General features: G+C 34.8%; 1 protein-coding gene across 2 annotated transcripts in view; it reads left to right on the top strand.

Annotated features, from left to right (window-relative positions):
- The first annotated feature begins 1,887 nt into the window (after window positions 1–1,887).
- LOC149566117 (plant cysteine oxidase 3-like) overlaps window positions 1,888–15,973 on the top strand; it is a 113,414-nt gene continuing 99,328 nt past the window's right edge. Inside the window, exon 1 of one of the 2 annotated variants that reach the window (XM_089819547.1) lies at window positions 1,888–2,213. In XM_089819547.1, the coding sequence (XP_089675673.1) occupies window positions 2,102–2,213 (112 nt within the window). In that variant the 5' untranslated portion in view covers window positions 1,888–2,101. The remainder of the gene's footprint in view (window positions 2,214–15,973) is intronic. The other variant, XM_089819548.1, reaches the window with a different exon arrangement.

Below are 15,973 nucleotides of genomic sequence, written 5' to 3' on the forward strand. Positions count from 1 at the left end.
AATTTCCTTCAACAAAAATACAAATTTTTTTTAACTTCATCATTAATGAATGCATTAATTACAACTTTATCTTGTGCTAAGTTGATAAGATTTTTTTATTTTTTTTCAATCATTTTACCTTCCACCTCACACAACATGTCTAATCAATATTAATTCTTAATAGCAATATAATTTCAATATGTTATATATTTGTATTTGAATTTCTAATTTTTTCAAAACTTTGTTTTTTAATAAAAGTAGTTAAATTATTACTATTATTTTACCTTGTAAAAATAAATTAAATAATATTATTTTTTAATTATATTTTATAATAGTGTTTGTAATATGTATAATTGATAAGTGTTACAATTTGTAAATTATATCCTTTATTATTATTAATATTTTATATTTAAACAATTTATCATTTAGTTTAAATATATTTAAAACTTAAATATATATTTTAATATTAAATTAATAATTATATTTTACATCAAAAAAACATACTAAAAGAATTAACCACAAAAAAGAAATAATTCAATTTTACAAAATATGTAAATTATTATTAAGTTTTTATAAATTATGTATTAAATTAAATAGTTATATTCTATTTCTTGTTTATTACATTATATGTATTCATCAACATGTATTACATGCATTTATTATTTACAAATGTACATATTAAATTATATAGATATTATTTCATAATTAAAAATTACTTAATTTTATGAAAAAATTGGAAATACAAAACATTAAATAGTAAATCTTCCTAACTGTGTAAAATTAAACAATTAATTTTACTTATAAAATATTTTTATATTTCAATACATTTCATTCTTTTTAATACAAATGTGAGTTTTAATATAAAAATTTAATTCTTAGTTTCATTAATTAAAATATAACATATTTTAATTTTTCATTATAACCATGATTTTATTTTGACTATTTATTTTATTAAGAAAAATAATTATATTTAACTCTCTCTCTCTCTCTCTCTCACACACACACACACACACAAAACTTATGTTGGTATCGCTTTATCTTAATATTTTATCTCTCTTCCTCTTCCTCTTATATATTATCTATCATTTTTTCTTCTGCATATATATTTATGTTCTATACTATTATTTATCTCTATCTAATGATTAAAAATAGTGTGACTTCCATTTGATAATCACGATGAGAATAATACATAGTTGGGGACTTTGGCCTCTTATTATTGGGCTTAAATGCCCAAACATATAATAATATAACACAAGAACCTAACAACAAAATATGAGCCATCCTTTCAGATCACAATGCATTTCTAGGATGAGAATTTAACAACAAAATATGAGCCATCCTATCAGATCAGAAGTGCATTTCTAGACAAAAACTAATGCATTCACAATGTTAATTTAGAACTATTTAACCTTATTGGAGCGGGGGCCCTAGCTTGGTTGGCCAAATCTTCCTTGTTGCAGGGGGTTGGTCATGGGTTCTAGTCTCCCCCGTCCTCGTGGTACCGGTGGGTGTGTCGTGCCAGCACTACCGGTCACGTTAAAAAGTTTACCAGGCGCACTGCAGTTTATAGGGGGGCCGTGTTGCACCGATTCCTGCAGTCTAAAAAAAAAAAAAAAAAAAAGAGAACTATTTAACCTTATTCTCACTCCTCTGCACCTCTACAACCATTATGCGTTAGGCAGGAACTATGACACTTTGCGTCTCTTGTTAGTACTTGTCAATAAGTTAAGTACTATTGTATCACTTTTTGAATTCTCTAACATTAAAATTTTACTACCACCAATGAAAATCAATTTTTTTTTAGATTTTCTTATACAATTAATATATTGTATGAATAAATCTAATTCGTATCCATCTCATTAGCATTTAGCCTCTTATACATGTTTTTGGCGGAAGCATTATAAAAATGTAATTTTTGAGACATTTTTATTCAAATATTTTGAAACGATGAAATACCTGCCTAACCCCCTCGGCGTAACCGAAAAAATATCTATGAACCTTATCTCGGGTAATTTCAGCTGCTTATTCAGAGAGAATACGTCTTAATGCCTTCTTACTGAGCTCCTTTAGCTCAAATCCTGAGAAAAGCCCATTTGAATCTGGCGAAGAGAGGAGAGACAGGATGCCGACAAGCAGCTTAGTGCAAGGCCTCTTCGATCTCTGTAAGAAGACTTTTTCACCGTCTGGTCCTACGCCTTCACCTGCCGCCATTAACAAATTATGCTCTCTTTTAGGTTCATCCCTTTGCTCTCGCTCGTATGAGATTACTCGTTCGCAATAAAGTAGAAAACAAAATGATAATATCAGATACTTTAATTAATTTTTTATTTAGTTATTTTCATGTGAACGGGAATTACCCACCAGCAATTGTTTATATAAAATACTGGTAATATACTTCGCCTACATTTAGGAAAATAACCTGGCAAACTATTCATGAACGAACTGTTATAATTTTCTTTAAAGTTTCTTTTTTTATAGTTGTAACTGACATTTGGATAGGAAAGATATCCTATAAAAGAAGAATTTTTACATCCATGAGACCAAAGATTACCTATGGGACAGCAATTCTGCATATCACAATCATATGTTGTAGTTAATACACGACACTTTTTGCGCTAAGTTTGTCTCTTTCTCTTTCATGGCAAATTCTTACCCCATCTGCACAGATTTATGCACATCTCCCTTTTTAATTAATCCATACTTCCACATATCCTTTCTGGATCACAAGATATGACATTCTTCATCTTGTGTCATATCTGTTATGCAATACTGTGATATTGCATGGTGTAGAAGTGACCTCAAATCCAATTTAATAAAAATAAACAGACTACTACGGCCCTTCCCATCGCTGTTTGGGAGACCACTTGGTACATGTTTGTGTAATAATTTTTGATGTCTTCATTCTTATCCAATCAACATTTGAAATCCTAGGATATCAAAAATAGGATTGAATAGGAGCATTTAGACTTGGTGCTCTAAATAAGCATTACTTTCATAGATTAGTTGCATGATTGCTTTCTGTTTACCTACACTTGTTAAGGATGTAAAATTCAAGGGAGTTGGTTGAAGAGAAATGCGAATTCGTGCAATTGAGCAGTCTCCCCAAGGCATTGTACTCTCAAGCACTAGTAGGCAGCAGAGATTGGGGTGAACTTAAGTGTAGGAGCACACGTTTTACCATATCAGATTTGCAGATTAAAATCGGATTTTGTCATGTCGGATTGGTCCAGATCTGCAGGATAAAACTTCAGGAAGTTTTAAGTCTGCATAGATTTTGAGGAAATATTGCACTTCAAGGCCATTAGTTTCTGGTATTGTAGTGAATCAACTTTGCAAGTCATCAAGAAACTTAATCCCTCTCCGAATTAACTTTTTAAGAGCTAACTGTATTACCTTGTTGCATTTAATTTCCTAAAATAGTACCTAATTATATTGATATTATTCAGCTTTGCGATTTAGGTTAATTTTGTATCTATGAGGTAGTTGTTTGGTTAGCATAGATACTCCACTTAGGACATGTGTAACCTTCCGTTTGATTTTGGTTAGCTGGACCAATCTCACATCACTATAGGGTTTTACTCTAGGGTTTATACCTTCATTGCTTTTCAAGTTTTCAGATTTGTAGTTTCTGATTGTATTATTAATTTTCAGTTCTTATTTATTTATGCTCTTATTCATGACTATTTCATTGATTAAGGATTTGTCCCTCACTTTGTGACCTTCAGTTTTGTCCATCCTATCTACAATTGGACATTTCATTAGGGATTTTTCCAGATTTTATATGCAACTGACTTTTCTTATTTTTTCCAAATCTGAAAATGTATAATCATGCTTTATCAATCCATCTTTCTTAACCATATTTGCAGTGTCAATTGGACATTTCATTAGGGATTTTTTTTCAGATTTTATATGCAATGGACTTTTCTTATTTTTCAAATCTGAAAGTGAATTATCACGCTTTATCAATCTATCTATCTTAACCATATTTCAGTGTTCATTCTATGGGTTGCTTCTGATCCCAATCTTCCTTTGAGGAGTGCGTGTCTAAATCCTGATTTGACTGCTTGCTCTATTAAAAAGGAAATTTCTCCGATGCTTATGTTGAGAACAATGTGGATGATTATGATTATGATAGCTCTGTGGAATTATAAGGTTTTTCTAATGAACTTGCTAGTTTTGCTAATGTGGAAAATCCTTTACAACTAGTACACATGATTTATAAGATTTGGCAATGGAGATAGCCAGCCAAGATCAAGGAGCTTCATTGAAAGCATGAGTGTCATACTCCGCTAATCTAGGGTTGGAAAATATTCATAAACAAATCATAACCGTTTTGAGATCAGATTGTTATCTTTATATCAGATGTTGTAAAAAAGATAACAACAATCTATTTGGGCCAATCTCTTTGGCAATTACAAACACCTACATGGTTCAACCCATGTCTTGGGTTCAAGAAGAGAAAGGTTGCTTAAAGTTGCAAAAATATATCCATCTTGAATTGGGATGACTCCCAGTACGATTCCAACTTGTTATACAGGCATTCAAGTTATTTTTTTGTGTCCTAAAGTTGGACGACCTCATGGGAGTTAGCACCCATCTTTGGCAAGGAGATTTAAATAGTATAAATATATTTAAATTGCATATTGGTTGACAACATAAGTTGACATGACCAATGGGTGAAGAGCTGCATGGTGGTGTATAAGTAGAGGTCACTTGAAAATTAAAATGCAATTAATACAAGCATATCTTCTGGGTATAAGGTGCAGAAATGAAGAGTTATTAAGGCAGATCCATATCATTTAATTGAACAGATTTTATGAGATACATCTGAACTTATTCAAAGAAGACTCTAAGGTGAACTTATGCAAAATCGTGAGAAGCATTTCATTGAATACCATTCCCATTCAAGGCAGATTTTAGAAGACCAAAAGAAGATCAGTTTGTAAATCAAGCAATCAATCAATGGAGGAGATCTAATAAGTATTGGGAAGTTCAACACATTATATTAGCAATCATGATGATATAAAAAATTGTTATTGATTGCCGATAGTAGCATACTTGTTCAATGTTGTAAACATGAATATGTGTCTAATATAGTGCTTGATATGCGTGGCAAGATAATGTTTGAATACATAGTTTCTTACCTATTAATATAGGTAATAATTCAAATAATATATTTGATACAATAGTTCTAGGACCCTTCAAGTCTTGCCTAGTCATAGGGGCCCAAGACTCTTCAAGAACTCACTCTAGGCGAGCCTTAATAGAAACTAGCGTTTTGCTAAGTTAGAAGTCGGGTCAGCCTTGCCGAGTCTGTGTTGAGTCTGATTCTCATTTCTATGTTTGATATATAATATCATATATGTTAGATACAAGCAATAACATAGATTTACAGTCTATTCATCAAATGACAACTATCAATCATGGTGAGGTGAGGGAGAAAATACAAGGAGGAGAAGCTGGTACAAGCTTCCTTACTAGGTACACCACCTCATAAAGGATGGATTGTTGAATGCCATATGAGCCCAAGAGGAATGATATATCAACTCCTAGGACTAGGGTAGAGGATCACTTCAGACACTCTATTGTGTCTCCTTATCCCAAACCCATTATGGTTGAACCCAAATAATGCAATATATATTATATGATTAAGTTGATTGTGAATATATATTCTTTAACCCTAGTAGTAATAATTGATTTTATTAATTGTTTCTTTGATAATTGTCTAACATGAATGCAAAATCTCAACAAAGATCATTGAACTTGTGATTCTAAGGAAAAATATAAGGTAATCCCGAAAGAGGACATTATAATTGGTATCAGAGCCATAATCTTGCTTGCTGGTCGGTGAAATCTACTTTAACCACCATCTATTTAGGGGCAGATAATAATCATTTAAGTAGGTAAAAAATAAAATCATGTTGGTCAACATTGCATTTCTATATGCATGTGCCTCTAATTAATTCATGTTTAATGTAAGCATGTTTATTCCTATTGATGTGAGTTTTGTTCCAATACAACATGCAAAATCAAGTACTGGATGTTTCAAGGCGAAGCACTATATACTCAATCCTCTCTTGATATAAGGTCATCTCTCATGCTAAACTTGCAATATAAGATCATGAAATAACTTTGAGGTTCCTTTAATTGTGGATTCACGCTCAATAAAAATAAAGTCGTATGCTGGTGATCACTTGGGACTTACATTGTTCATTCAATGTATATCCACTTCTTGCACTTCTAAAGATCTGGCTTCACAATGTGCATTGAAAATATATCCAACTTTTTTTCTTCAACTCTAACTTAACTAAGTTTCTACTTCTAACTATGAATGCAAGGAATCATGGATGACTTGGACTCCACTATATGCAACTTAATCAACGACTACCCACCTAGTGCAAGCTTCTAAGGAACATTCAAATGGTTTTCAAATCAATATCCTCTCTCTAATCCCATCAAATGGACGCAAACTAAAGATTTAACCTCAATTGAAGTTAAGTGCATTCAATCATCGAATTATCACACAGGGCTGTCCTACTTTCAGCAAGAGGCTAGTGGCTTGGATTTGTTTGAGTCAAGCAAGTAAACATCCACAATCACTTTCATTCAACTAAACTATTTTAACATGAAAGAAAGTGAAAAGTTGAGGAAAGCATGCAACACCTCAAAGCAGAATTAAGTAATACACCATGAAAAACCAACATTGAATTATCAATTACTTTGACAAGCATTATACCAACAACTTCATAAAGTCTCTCCCTTAGCTAATCTATTCTAATCTCCTACACGAATAGCTCTCTCGTACTCTAATCTCCTAAGCTCATGCCTCACAAATGAGAAGGCCTTGGCCTTTTATAGTAATTCCATTACAACAAAGGGCCGTGATCGATCCAAGATCAAGGGCCAGGATTTAATCCTACAAACCCTAACTAAGGTTGCCAAACTTATATCCAATTACACAAGGTCACCAATTCATGGGTCTGAATAGAAAGAAAATGGATGCTCTTCTCAACCCTAATTTCCAAAAGGAATGATCCAAATTGATTAAGCACAAGAAAGTGATCAATGCAGAAATGGATCAAGTGATGGAGAAAAGGGTGAAAATAGGTTCAATTTGGTTTTTCTATTTGGGGAAGTATGTGCTTAAATCCTGAAATAGATAAAAGACAAATACTAACCTTGAATATGGAAAATGCTGATTTTTGATGTCTGTGTACAATTTTGGGGAATTCTGCAACCTATTTTGGACTAGAAATGTCGAGATGAAGAAAACCCAAAAATCTTGTCTTTTTGAAGGGAGGTTAACCTTGACCTTGTTGGCAGGGCACAATCTTACCCTGGGGCACAATTGTACCTCGAAAAGTCGACCTTGACGTGCACTGCTCCAACGAAATTTTTGTTTGCAGATCTTGCAAGTTCGACAAAAATTGTATCCAAATCTGGTCTTCAATTCGTTGTTCCACACCAGTATTTGCAAGAAAAATGGTTTGTTTGTTGGATGGAGAAATCTTCAACAAGAGGGTTCCATAGAGATTGAGTCCTTCAATAGCTAGCAATGGACCTCTTTGATGAATTGGATTCGAGAACACTTGAATGCTTGAATGCTTAGTAGATCTTCACTTCATGTAGGTGGATGTTCGTTCGTAGATAATAGATTCGCTCATAGAGAGTAGATGCTTGATCATAAAGAGTGGATGAAAAGTAGATGTCAAAATGAGGGAAGAAGGCTTCCTTATATAGTGATCTAGGGCACAAACTCCTAGAGAAGGCCGACATGGGAGCATTAAATCCCATTTAACCTTAACCCCTAGGAATGGACCTAAATTAAATGTAAATTAAGAGTCTACCATTCCGAAACCTGAAACAACTGACTTGAAAGCGGGAAAATGAAACTTTCCAAAGCTTAAGATCTCAAAACTTTTGAAAATTGAAAAATAGGACTTGCGGTTAGTGATGAGGTCGAACTGCCCTAGGTCAGGGTTGAGGCTGTCCTTGACCTAGGTTAGGGTTGAGGTCGACCTTGACCCAGAAGGTTGTCCTTGACCCAGAGACCAAAGTTCCTCAGTTTTACAAAGCGGTTTGTCAGAAATAGGCTGGAAATAGAGAGAGAGAAGCAGAATAGGGGGAAAACAACTAGATCCATGCAAAGATCTATCTATTCAAGGTGCTTGACATGACCCAAACCACTTACTCAGAGGGCTAAACGCTCTTAACATGGAAGTGCTTCTATTTTAAGACGATACATTAAGTCCCCACTTTAGCAAGAGTATGGACTCAATACAAACTCTTGGTAAAGTAAATTGTAACGAAAATATAATCTTATTAAAATCAAAAGGACAAAGAAATCCTCAAGCCCCTAGAGACTCAAGTCTTTGTCAACTCCAAGATTACAATAAGAGAGACATCTCTAAAAAAAAAGAAGAAAAAAAGAAAGAAAAAGAGTGTGATTATCTCGTCCAATGAGAATTTCTGTCCAATTGTGAACCACACAAGGAAATTGCGCAATTGGAAAGATGGAATTGAACTGCCTAGTGAATGTGGCTACTCACTAGTCAACCCATCAAGGATTCACCCTCAAGAATATTCTATTCTATAAGAGTAAAACCAAAAGAGACCCAATCTTAAGGACACCTTTGACCTTAAGTGATCAACAATACTTGAAACTGGAGGAATCAAGAGATCCTAAAATATAAATCCATGCTTTAAGGATTAGTCACTAATCCAAAAAGGAAAAAAAGTTATCTTGAAAAATAAAATATATGTATTGAAAAGTGTGTGTGTGCAATAAGTGAGCAAAGCATATGCCCCCATGTTAAAGTCATTGCTAACACTTTAACAGGAGCAATGGCTTTGAGGGAAACATAAACAACTCCATTGATTACGTTTCCACTATGAGATGCCCCCAGACGAAGACAAATCATGGGAAATATCACATAAACATACAGAGAACATAGAAGGGATCTACCTACTGTGGGGTCAGTATGATCATAAGATAGTATATATATGATATTATTGCAAATGAATTGACATCATTCCCCAAAGAAAGTAGAACTACAATCACAAAGGAGGAAAGATCACATAAGAAATACGAAGGAGAATCTTTTCAGACCATAGCCTGGAGACCAAAAAGAATCAGTGCTACCAAGTTGCAAATCCAAGCAGATTACACAAGGAAACATGTACGAACAATAGCACAAGTACAACATAATGTGAAACAACATATGTATGAATAGAGATACATATAGATGAATAATACAACAGGTTCGATTCTTTTATCACCTTGCACCAACAAAGTAACAAAGATCGTATAAAAGAATCTAACAACATTTAAACACATCATGAGAGAAACACAGTACAACAAACAAACACACAACAAAGACTACCATGAAAGACTAGCCAATCAAGCATGCCGCCTACTCTCCTCATCTCATTGTATATCGTTTAGGGAAGGTGGGTAACTCGCAAGAGGGACTATATCCAACATAGTAGAAATGATAGCCAGTTCCAAACAAGGATCCTCTTAAGAATCACAATGTTCAATACTAGGTGTAAGTATCAATCGTGAGGAAAGCATATTAGGTAAATCAACATCAATGTCAATAGTTTCATATTCATCATTAACATCATCAGTATCATCAAGAGTATCTCCATCATCTAGATTAATCAAAATAGAATCATTAGAATCATGCAACTTAACATCATTATTAGCAGCAACTTCTTCTAACACATCATGCATAGTTGTATCCAAAGAAGGTAAAGATTTTTGAATAACAGAATTACGAGCTTTAGCTTGAGCATGATGCTTCTTAGCAGATCAATTACATTTTGCCTTACTTGAAATGTGTTGAGAACTAGGAGGAACAATTACTGAATCCTTCACAGATTCTATAGGAGGATTAATAGGATTAATAGAAGACTGACAAGCAACAGTAGGAGCTTGATTGATAGATGTAGAAACCATAGATAAAGGAGGTATGGAAGGTGTAGGCAAAAGACCACGGTTAAGATCCATAGGAGGTAAGCTTAACTCAAGAATCTTCCACTGGTTATAGACTTGATATGAACAGAAAAGATGATCAGATCGAGTAGGACATGAATTAGATAATGAAGGCCAAAAGAAGTCAATGGTAACAGAATCCCTAGGCCTAGAAGTGTGATATAAACTATGATTAACTGTTTTCACTTCGTCATCATAAACAAACTTCAGACATTTATGAATAGGTGAAGCAACAACATGTATGGCATTTAACCATGGTAAACCAAGCTTAACATGAAACTGATCAGAAGTAGGAACAACAACAAAGGTGGTGTTCACAATCTTTCCACAAAGTTCAACTGGTAAATCAATAGAACCAAATGATGGATAAAGAAAACCATTACAAGTTTGAATCCATACATCCGATGTATCATAAAAATCACGTTACAAACTTTTCATAAAAAGATTTGCTTTTGTAATAACATTGACTAAGAAGGTAGGATCAACAAGACAACCGTGAGTAGGTATCTCAACAACCTTAGCATAAATATAAAGGGGACCATCAGGAGCTTTAATAGTCTCAGAATCATCAAAGGTAATCAAAAGTTCCCAAGGTCGTTTTTTCTTAGGTTGTTGTCGAGGTTCAGGTAAAGGCTTCAATTTAGGCTTAGGTTTTAGTTGAGGTGGAGCTGAAACTTGAGATTGCAGCGAAGGTTGAGATTGAGGTGGAGATACAGATTGAACCACATGCTCCACTTGATTAACAACATGATTAAGATCATCCATCTTTGAATCATACAAAATATCCATAAAAGATGGTTGAGCAATAATATTAGTATCATGTGTAGGTATAGGATTCGTATAAATTTGGAAATTTTGATTAGGAGGAGAAACAAATTTATTCCCACTACCATCAAAATGAATAGAAAGAAAATGGAAACTCTTCTCAACCCTAATTTCCAAAAGGAATGATCCAAATTGATTAAGCACAAGAAAGTGATCAATGCAGAAATGGATCAAGTAATGGAGAAAAGGGTGAAAAGAGGTTCAATTTGGTCTTTCTATTTGGGGAAGTATGTGCTTAAATCCTAAAATAGATAAAAGACAAATACTAACCTTGAATTTGGAAAATGCTGATTTTTGATGTCTGTGTACAATTTCGGGAAATTTTGCAGCCTATACTGGATTAGAAATGTTGAGATGGAGAATTTAGTATCTCCTATAGTAGAGTGAGAGCATATGTGTGCTTTATCCCTCAAAAAGGCATTAAGTTTTGTACAAGGAAGCCAAAAGTTGATGGGGTACTTCCTAAAACCCTTCTTCTAGACCATCTTGTGATCAAATACATTCAATAACAAAAACAAGCAAATGAGGCAGCTAGGAATGCACATGTTCATCCTCTGCAAAAATCTAGAAGTAAAACTAAAACAAACATTATGGCTTCAATTTCCACTTCTAATGAACAACCCGTAGCAGGTCATCCATTCTTGCATGTTCCTTAAGAACTGTTTATAAGTAAGAGATCAAAGGGACCCTTAGAAATGTTATTTCAGAGTGAAGCTAGAGCCATTGTTGAGCAAGACATAGCAAGATGCATCTACGCCAATGGATTGGCATTTAATGTTGTTTTCTTACTATATTGGCAAAGAATGGTGAGATCAATTAATGAAGCTCCAAAGGGGTTTGAAGGCCCAGGATATGAGAAGGTGCACAACACTTTATTGGATAGAGAATTGAACCATATAGGATTCATGGATCGAAACAGGCGTATGGAAAGATACAAGAAATTGCCTTTGGTAAGTTAAATAATTAATAATTTAATATGTTTTAAACTTTAGTTTAGTAAACTTTCAATGTTTACAAATTGTAATTTTAATTTACTACTGTATTGATTTTAAAATAGGTTGCGGAAACTTGTTTTGCCTTCAACATTATTGTTTTAAGATGCCTTGTGAAGGTTAACGAGACATTGTCTGGAAATGTAATCAGTGCTAATTGGAGCATATGAAGGCAATTGGACAGTACAAGGGCAACTGACATTAAGGCATTTATAATAGACGACTCTTGGCTGGATCGTCTTGAGTATCTAATAAGGTTCACTGAGCCTATATTGAGCATGATCCAATCCATTGACATGGATAGGCCTTGCTTGGGTGAGGTATATGATGGCATGGACTCTATGATTTAGGATATTAAAAATTATCATAAATGAGAAAGAACAAGAGCCTCAAGAAACATTCTTTGAGGAACTACAAAAAATCATGATGGAGATGGGACAAAATGACTACCCTGTAGCATCGTCTTGCCTTTGCATTGAGCTTCAAGTACTATAGTTAGTCACTCCTCAAGGAGAGTACCACTAGAGTTCCCCTAAATAGAGATCTCAAGTTGCTTATAGGTACAAGGCAGCCCTTTGTAGACTCTCTTGATCACATACGACATAAGGTGAGCTCTGAATTTTGTGAGTTTGGCGAGCACCGTTGATTGTGGTCATGAGGCTGTTGAAGACAAGAACAATTATGATGCTCCTAAATGGTGATACTTCCATGGAGAAATGTACTGACACCTACAACACACCGCCCTCAAATTTTTATCACAAGTTCGTTCTTGACTCTTAAGATTCTAGTTTCTAAATTCTTGTTGATGAATATTGAATTTATGTTTTTAATATTTTATTCAAACCTTTTAACTCTCTAATTTCAAAATTGAAATTAGTTTGCTAGTTCATCATCATCTAAGAGGAACTAGAGGACATACTCCTCCATCCACTCAATAAAACGCAATAGGTTACATTCCAATAAGGCAAAAGACTTGGTCTATGTGCATTCAGACTTGAGGCTCACAACACACAAAGACAATGCCTCTAAAAAGGGGAGAAAAAGCATTGGGATGTTGAACCAAAGCATGTGGAGTTGGAAGAATTGATTGCTTGCCTTTCTGCACTTGCAATTAATGATGATGATCATGAGCTATCTAGTGATTCTGAGGCTGCTCCTAAGGTTGACATTGCCATTATTGATGCTAGTGGTACTATTTGTGCTCCTAATTTGCAATAGCCAAATGATGATCATGATCTATTTGATGATTTTTTATGATATTCGATTAGTTTTTAATTAATGTTGACATTTTTATTTTTGAATTGCAAGATTGATATGGTGGTTTATTTTGACATTTTGTTATTTCATTTGGGATAAAAACATTAATATATATGGTGGTGTATTTTGCTATGTTGCTTTAATATTAGCGTAGTGGTATATTAACTTATTTGTTTTTGCATATATATATATATATATATATATATATATATATATATATATATATATATATATATATATATATATATATATATATATATATATACACATATGTATATATGTAGATATCTATCTATCTATCTATCTATCTATATTGAAAAAAGATATAGTTTTGTATAGACGAACCCAAATTGAATCCCAACCCAACCCAAAATTTTGTTGAATGAATTTTGAACCAAATCTCTAACTAGCAACTTTAGGGTAGAATAGTGTCATGAGCCCTAATAATGATAGACAATGATTATAAGATATAAACTAATATGATCTTTCCCTAGTCTAATGATATAATATATTATTAATATAATAATAATGTTTATTGAGTATATTAATAAAAAATATAAATATAATCTAAATCAATAAAGAAAGAATAATAAAAAATAAATTGTTAAACAAATTATAACATAATTCATTTACTAAGATAAAGAAAGAATAGAATAACATATTAAATAGTAAATATGGTAACGTTATAATATGATTAATATAAGATTTTACTACATTATTAATAGTGCATTATATATTATTAATAAACTAATATATATTTGGAATGACATGACTTTTGGTTAAGAAGCATATAAGAACAGACTGGAGAGAATTTTAGGAAAGATATTTTACTGGGTTTTATTGTTGGAACGACTAGATTCAGGTAATCTCAGTGGTATTAGAGCATGATCCTACCATCCCGTGAATGATAATGCGAATTGATCAATGGTGAGAAATCACAAATATTGAAGATCGAAAACATTCAAGAATACAGTAATGGTAGAAGATATAAAAAGCATAAATGATCAACATATGTTTCAATATACAATCAAACTAAGGAATACATATAACATATAATATATTAAAAAGAAAAGAGGATAACGACAACTATTCTGCAGTTGCTATAAATCTGATTCGCTATTCCATGGGCATTTTTGGGAAATTCATGAAGTACGGCGGCTAAGGAATATACCAAGCACGTACTTCGAATTGGGCTCAGCAACAAATGATCCTATGTCTGTAAGTTTAAGGTGGTGATAAGAGCATTTGAAAGTACAAATTGTTTAGCCGGTGCCGAACAAAAAAGAAAACAGATAATGTAAATCACTATTCATTATCAAAATGTTTCTGTACATAGCAATAATATCCATACAATGACAACGACTTTGATTCTGATGCCAAATACAAAAGTGTTCAACATTTATAATGTACGAAACAGTGTAATGAAATGACACAACCGTCGTCGCATCGGTAACTGTCTAACCACCCTTTTTCTAGACAACATTGTCCCCCCCCAAAAAAGAAAAGTCATCTCCTGGCGACTTCAGAAACTAATAAAATAGGAGACAACAACATACAACATAGAAATAATATAGACTAGGGAGGAGGTTGCGTCCCTGAAGAGCTCTGTTGTTGGCGCAACTCGTACACCTGATCCGTCCGAATGTGTAAATCCTTCTGAGTCCGCATATTAACCTCCACGGCTTCCTTCAGAAGAAGCACTGCGTCCATAGCCTGGGCCTTAGCTATTTGCAATTCCTGCTCGGTGGTTTCCTTGTCCCGTAATAGTGCTATACGCTCAGCTGCCCATGTTGCCTGCTGGTTGACCAAGTCCGCAGCTAACTTCTCTCTAGTCTCCCTCTCTACTGCCAGAGATATCTCAGCAGTGATCTTTTCTGAAGCCCTGTCCGCCTTTGCATGCATGTGAGCATAACAAATGCCTTTATACAACCCCACTATCTCGTGCACTAGCTTCTACATCGGAGTATTGCATGGTCCTAGCTTGGGCTTGGTGGCCTAATCAGCCAACATCTCTGGTGTCTCAATTGCTAGCCATCCTCTATTCTCGAAGCAAGAGCGAAATCGCTCAGGACAAACCCCCAAAAGATAAGCTCGGATCAAATGCAACTCTGTTCGACGAGTCATAGCCTGTAATGCAACGATATGTCCTTTCTTCAGCGCAACCCGCATAGCTTTGAGGTAGTCCCTGCATCTATCCTCATCTGACCCATAATCCTCTTCACCACATCGTCCATCATCCATTCCCCATCACTATCCATCTCTGCCTCGCCTGCGGTAGCCACATCCACATCCGGTGCAGCCTCCTCCTCTCTGGGTGCATCCTCGGCCTATGGAACTCCCACCTCCTATGGCTTCGATACAACAGCTAGTCCTAGGGATACCCCTCCATACCTCGGGGACTGAATGGAAGGTCCAACCTCTGCAGGAATGAGTTGGAACTGCTATCGTAGGAATGCACTCGCTCTGTCCATCACCTCCATCTTGTCGGGCTGAGCTACCTGCATTGGTTGCATGCTTTCATCGAGTTGTGTTGTACCAATGAAACTGGCTGTACTGGCACAACTAGCTGGGCTGGCGAAACTGGCTGTACGGTCACAACTGGCTGGGCTGGCGAAACTAGCTGGGCTGGTTGGGCATCGGCCAACAAAGAGGAAGAGAGAGTGACCACAGTGTTAGAGCCAATCACATCTAATCGAACCTAAGGTTCGGGCTTTGGCACTGGCAACTCTACCATCTCTAAGGCTAGCTTTGCTGGTGCAACGGAGTTTGGGGAAAAACCTTGTGGAGGCATGCCCTTGGTGGTGGCCACTGGTGGAACATTTGTCGTGGCCGTCGGTGGGACGTGTCGTGGCCGCCGGTGGGACAACATTTGTCATGGCCGTTGGTGGAGTCATAACAATCGATGCATGTCTTTGGCCAAATG

The sequence above is a fragment of the Cupressus sempervirens genome, chromosome 3, assembly GCF_028749045.1.
Source record: "Cupressus sempervirens isolate cs-2001-9-10 chromosome 3, ASM2874904v1, whole genome shotgun sequence".
NCBI lineage: Eukaryota > Viridiplantae > Streptophyta > Pinopsida > Cupressales > Cupressaceae > Cupressus > Cupressus sempervirens.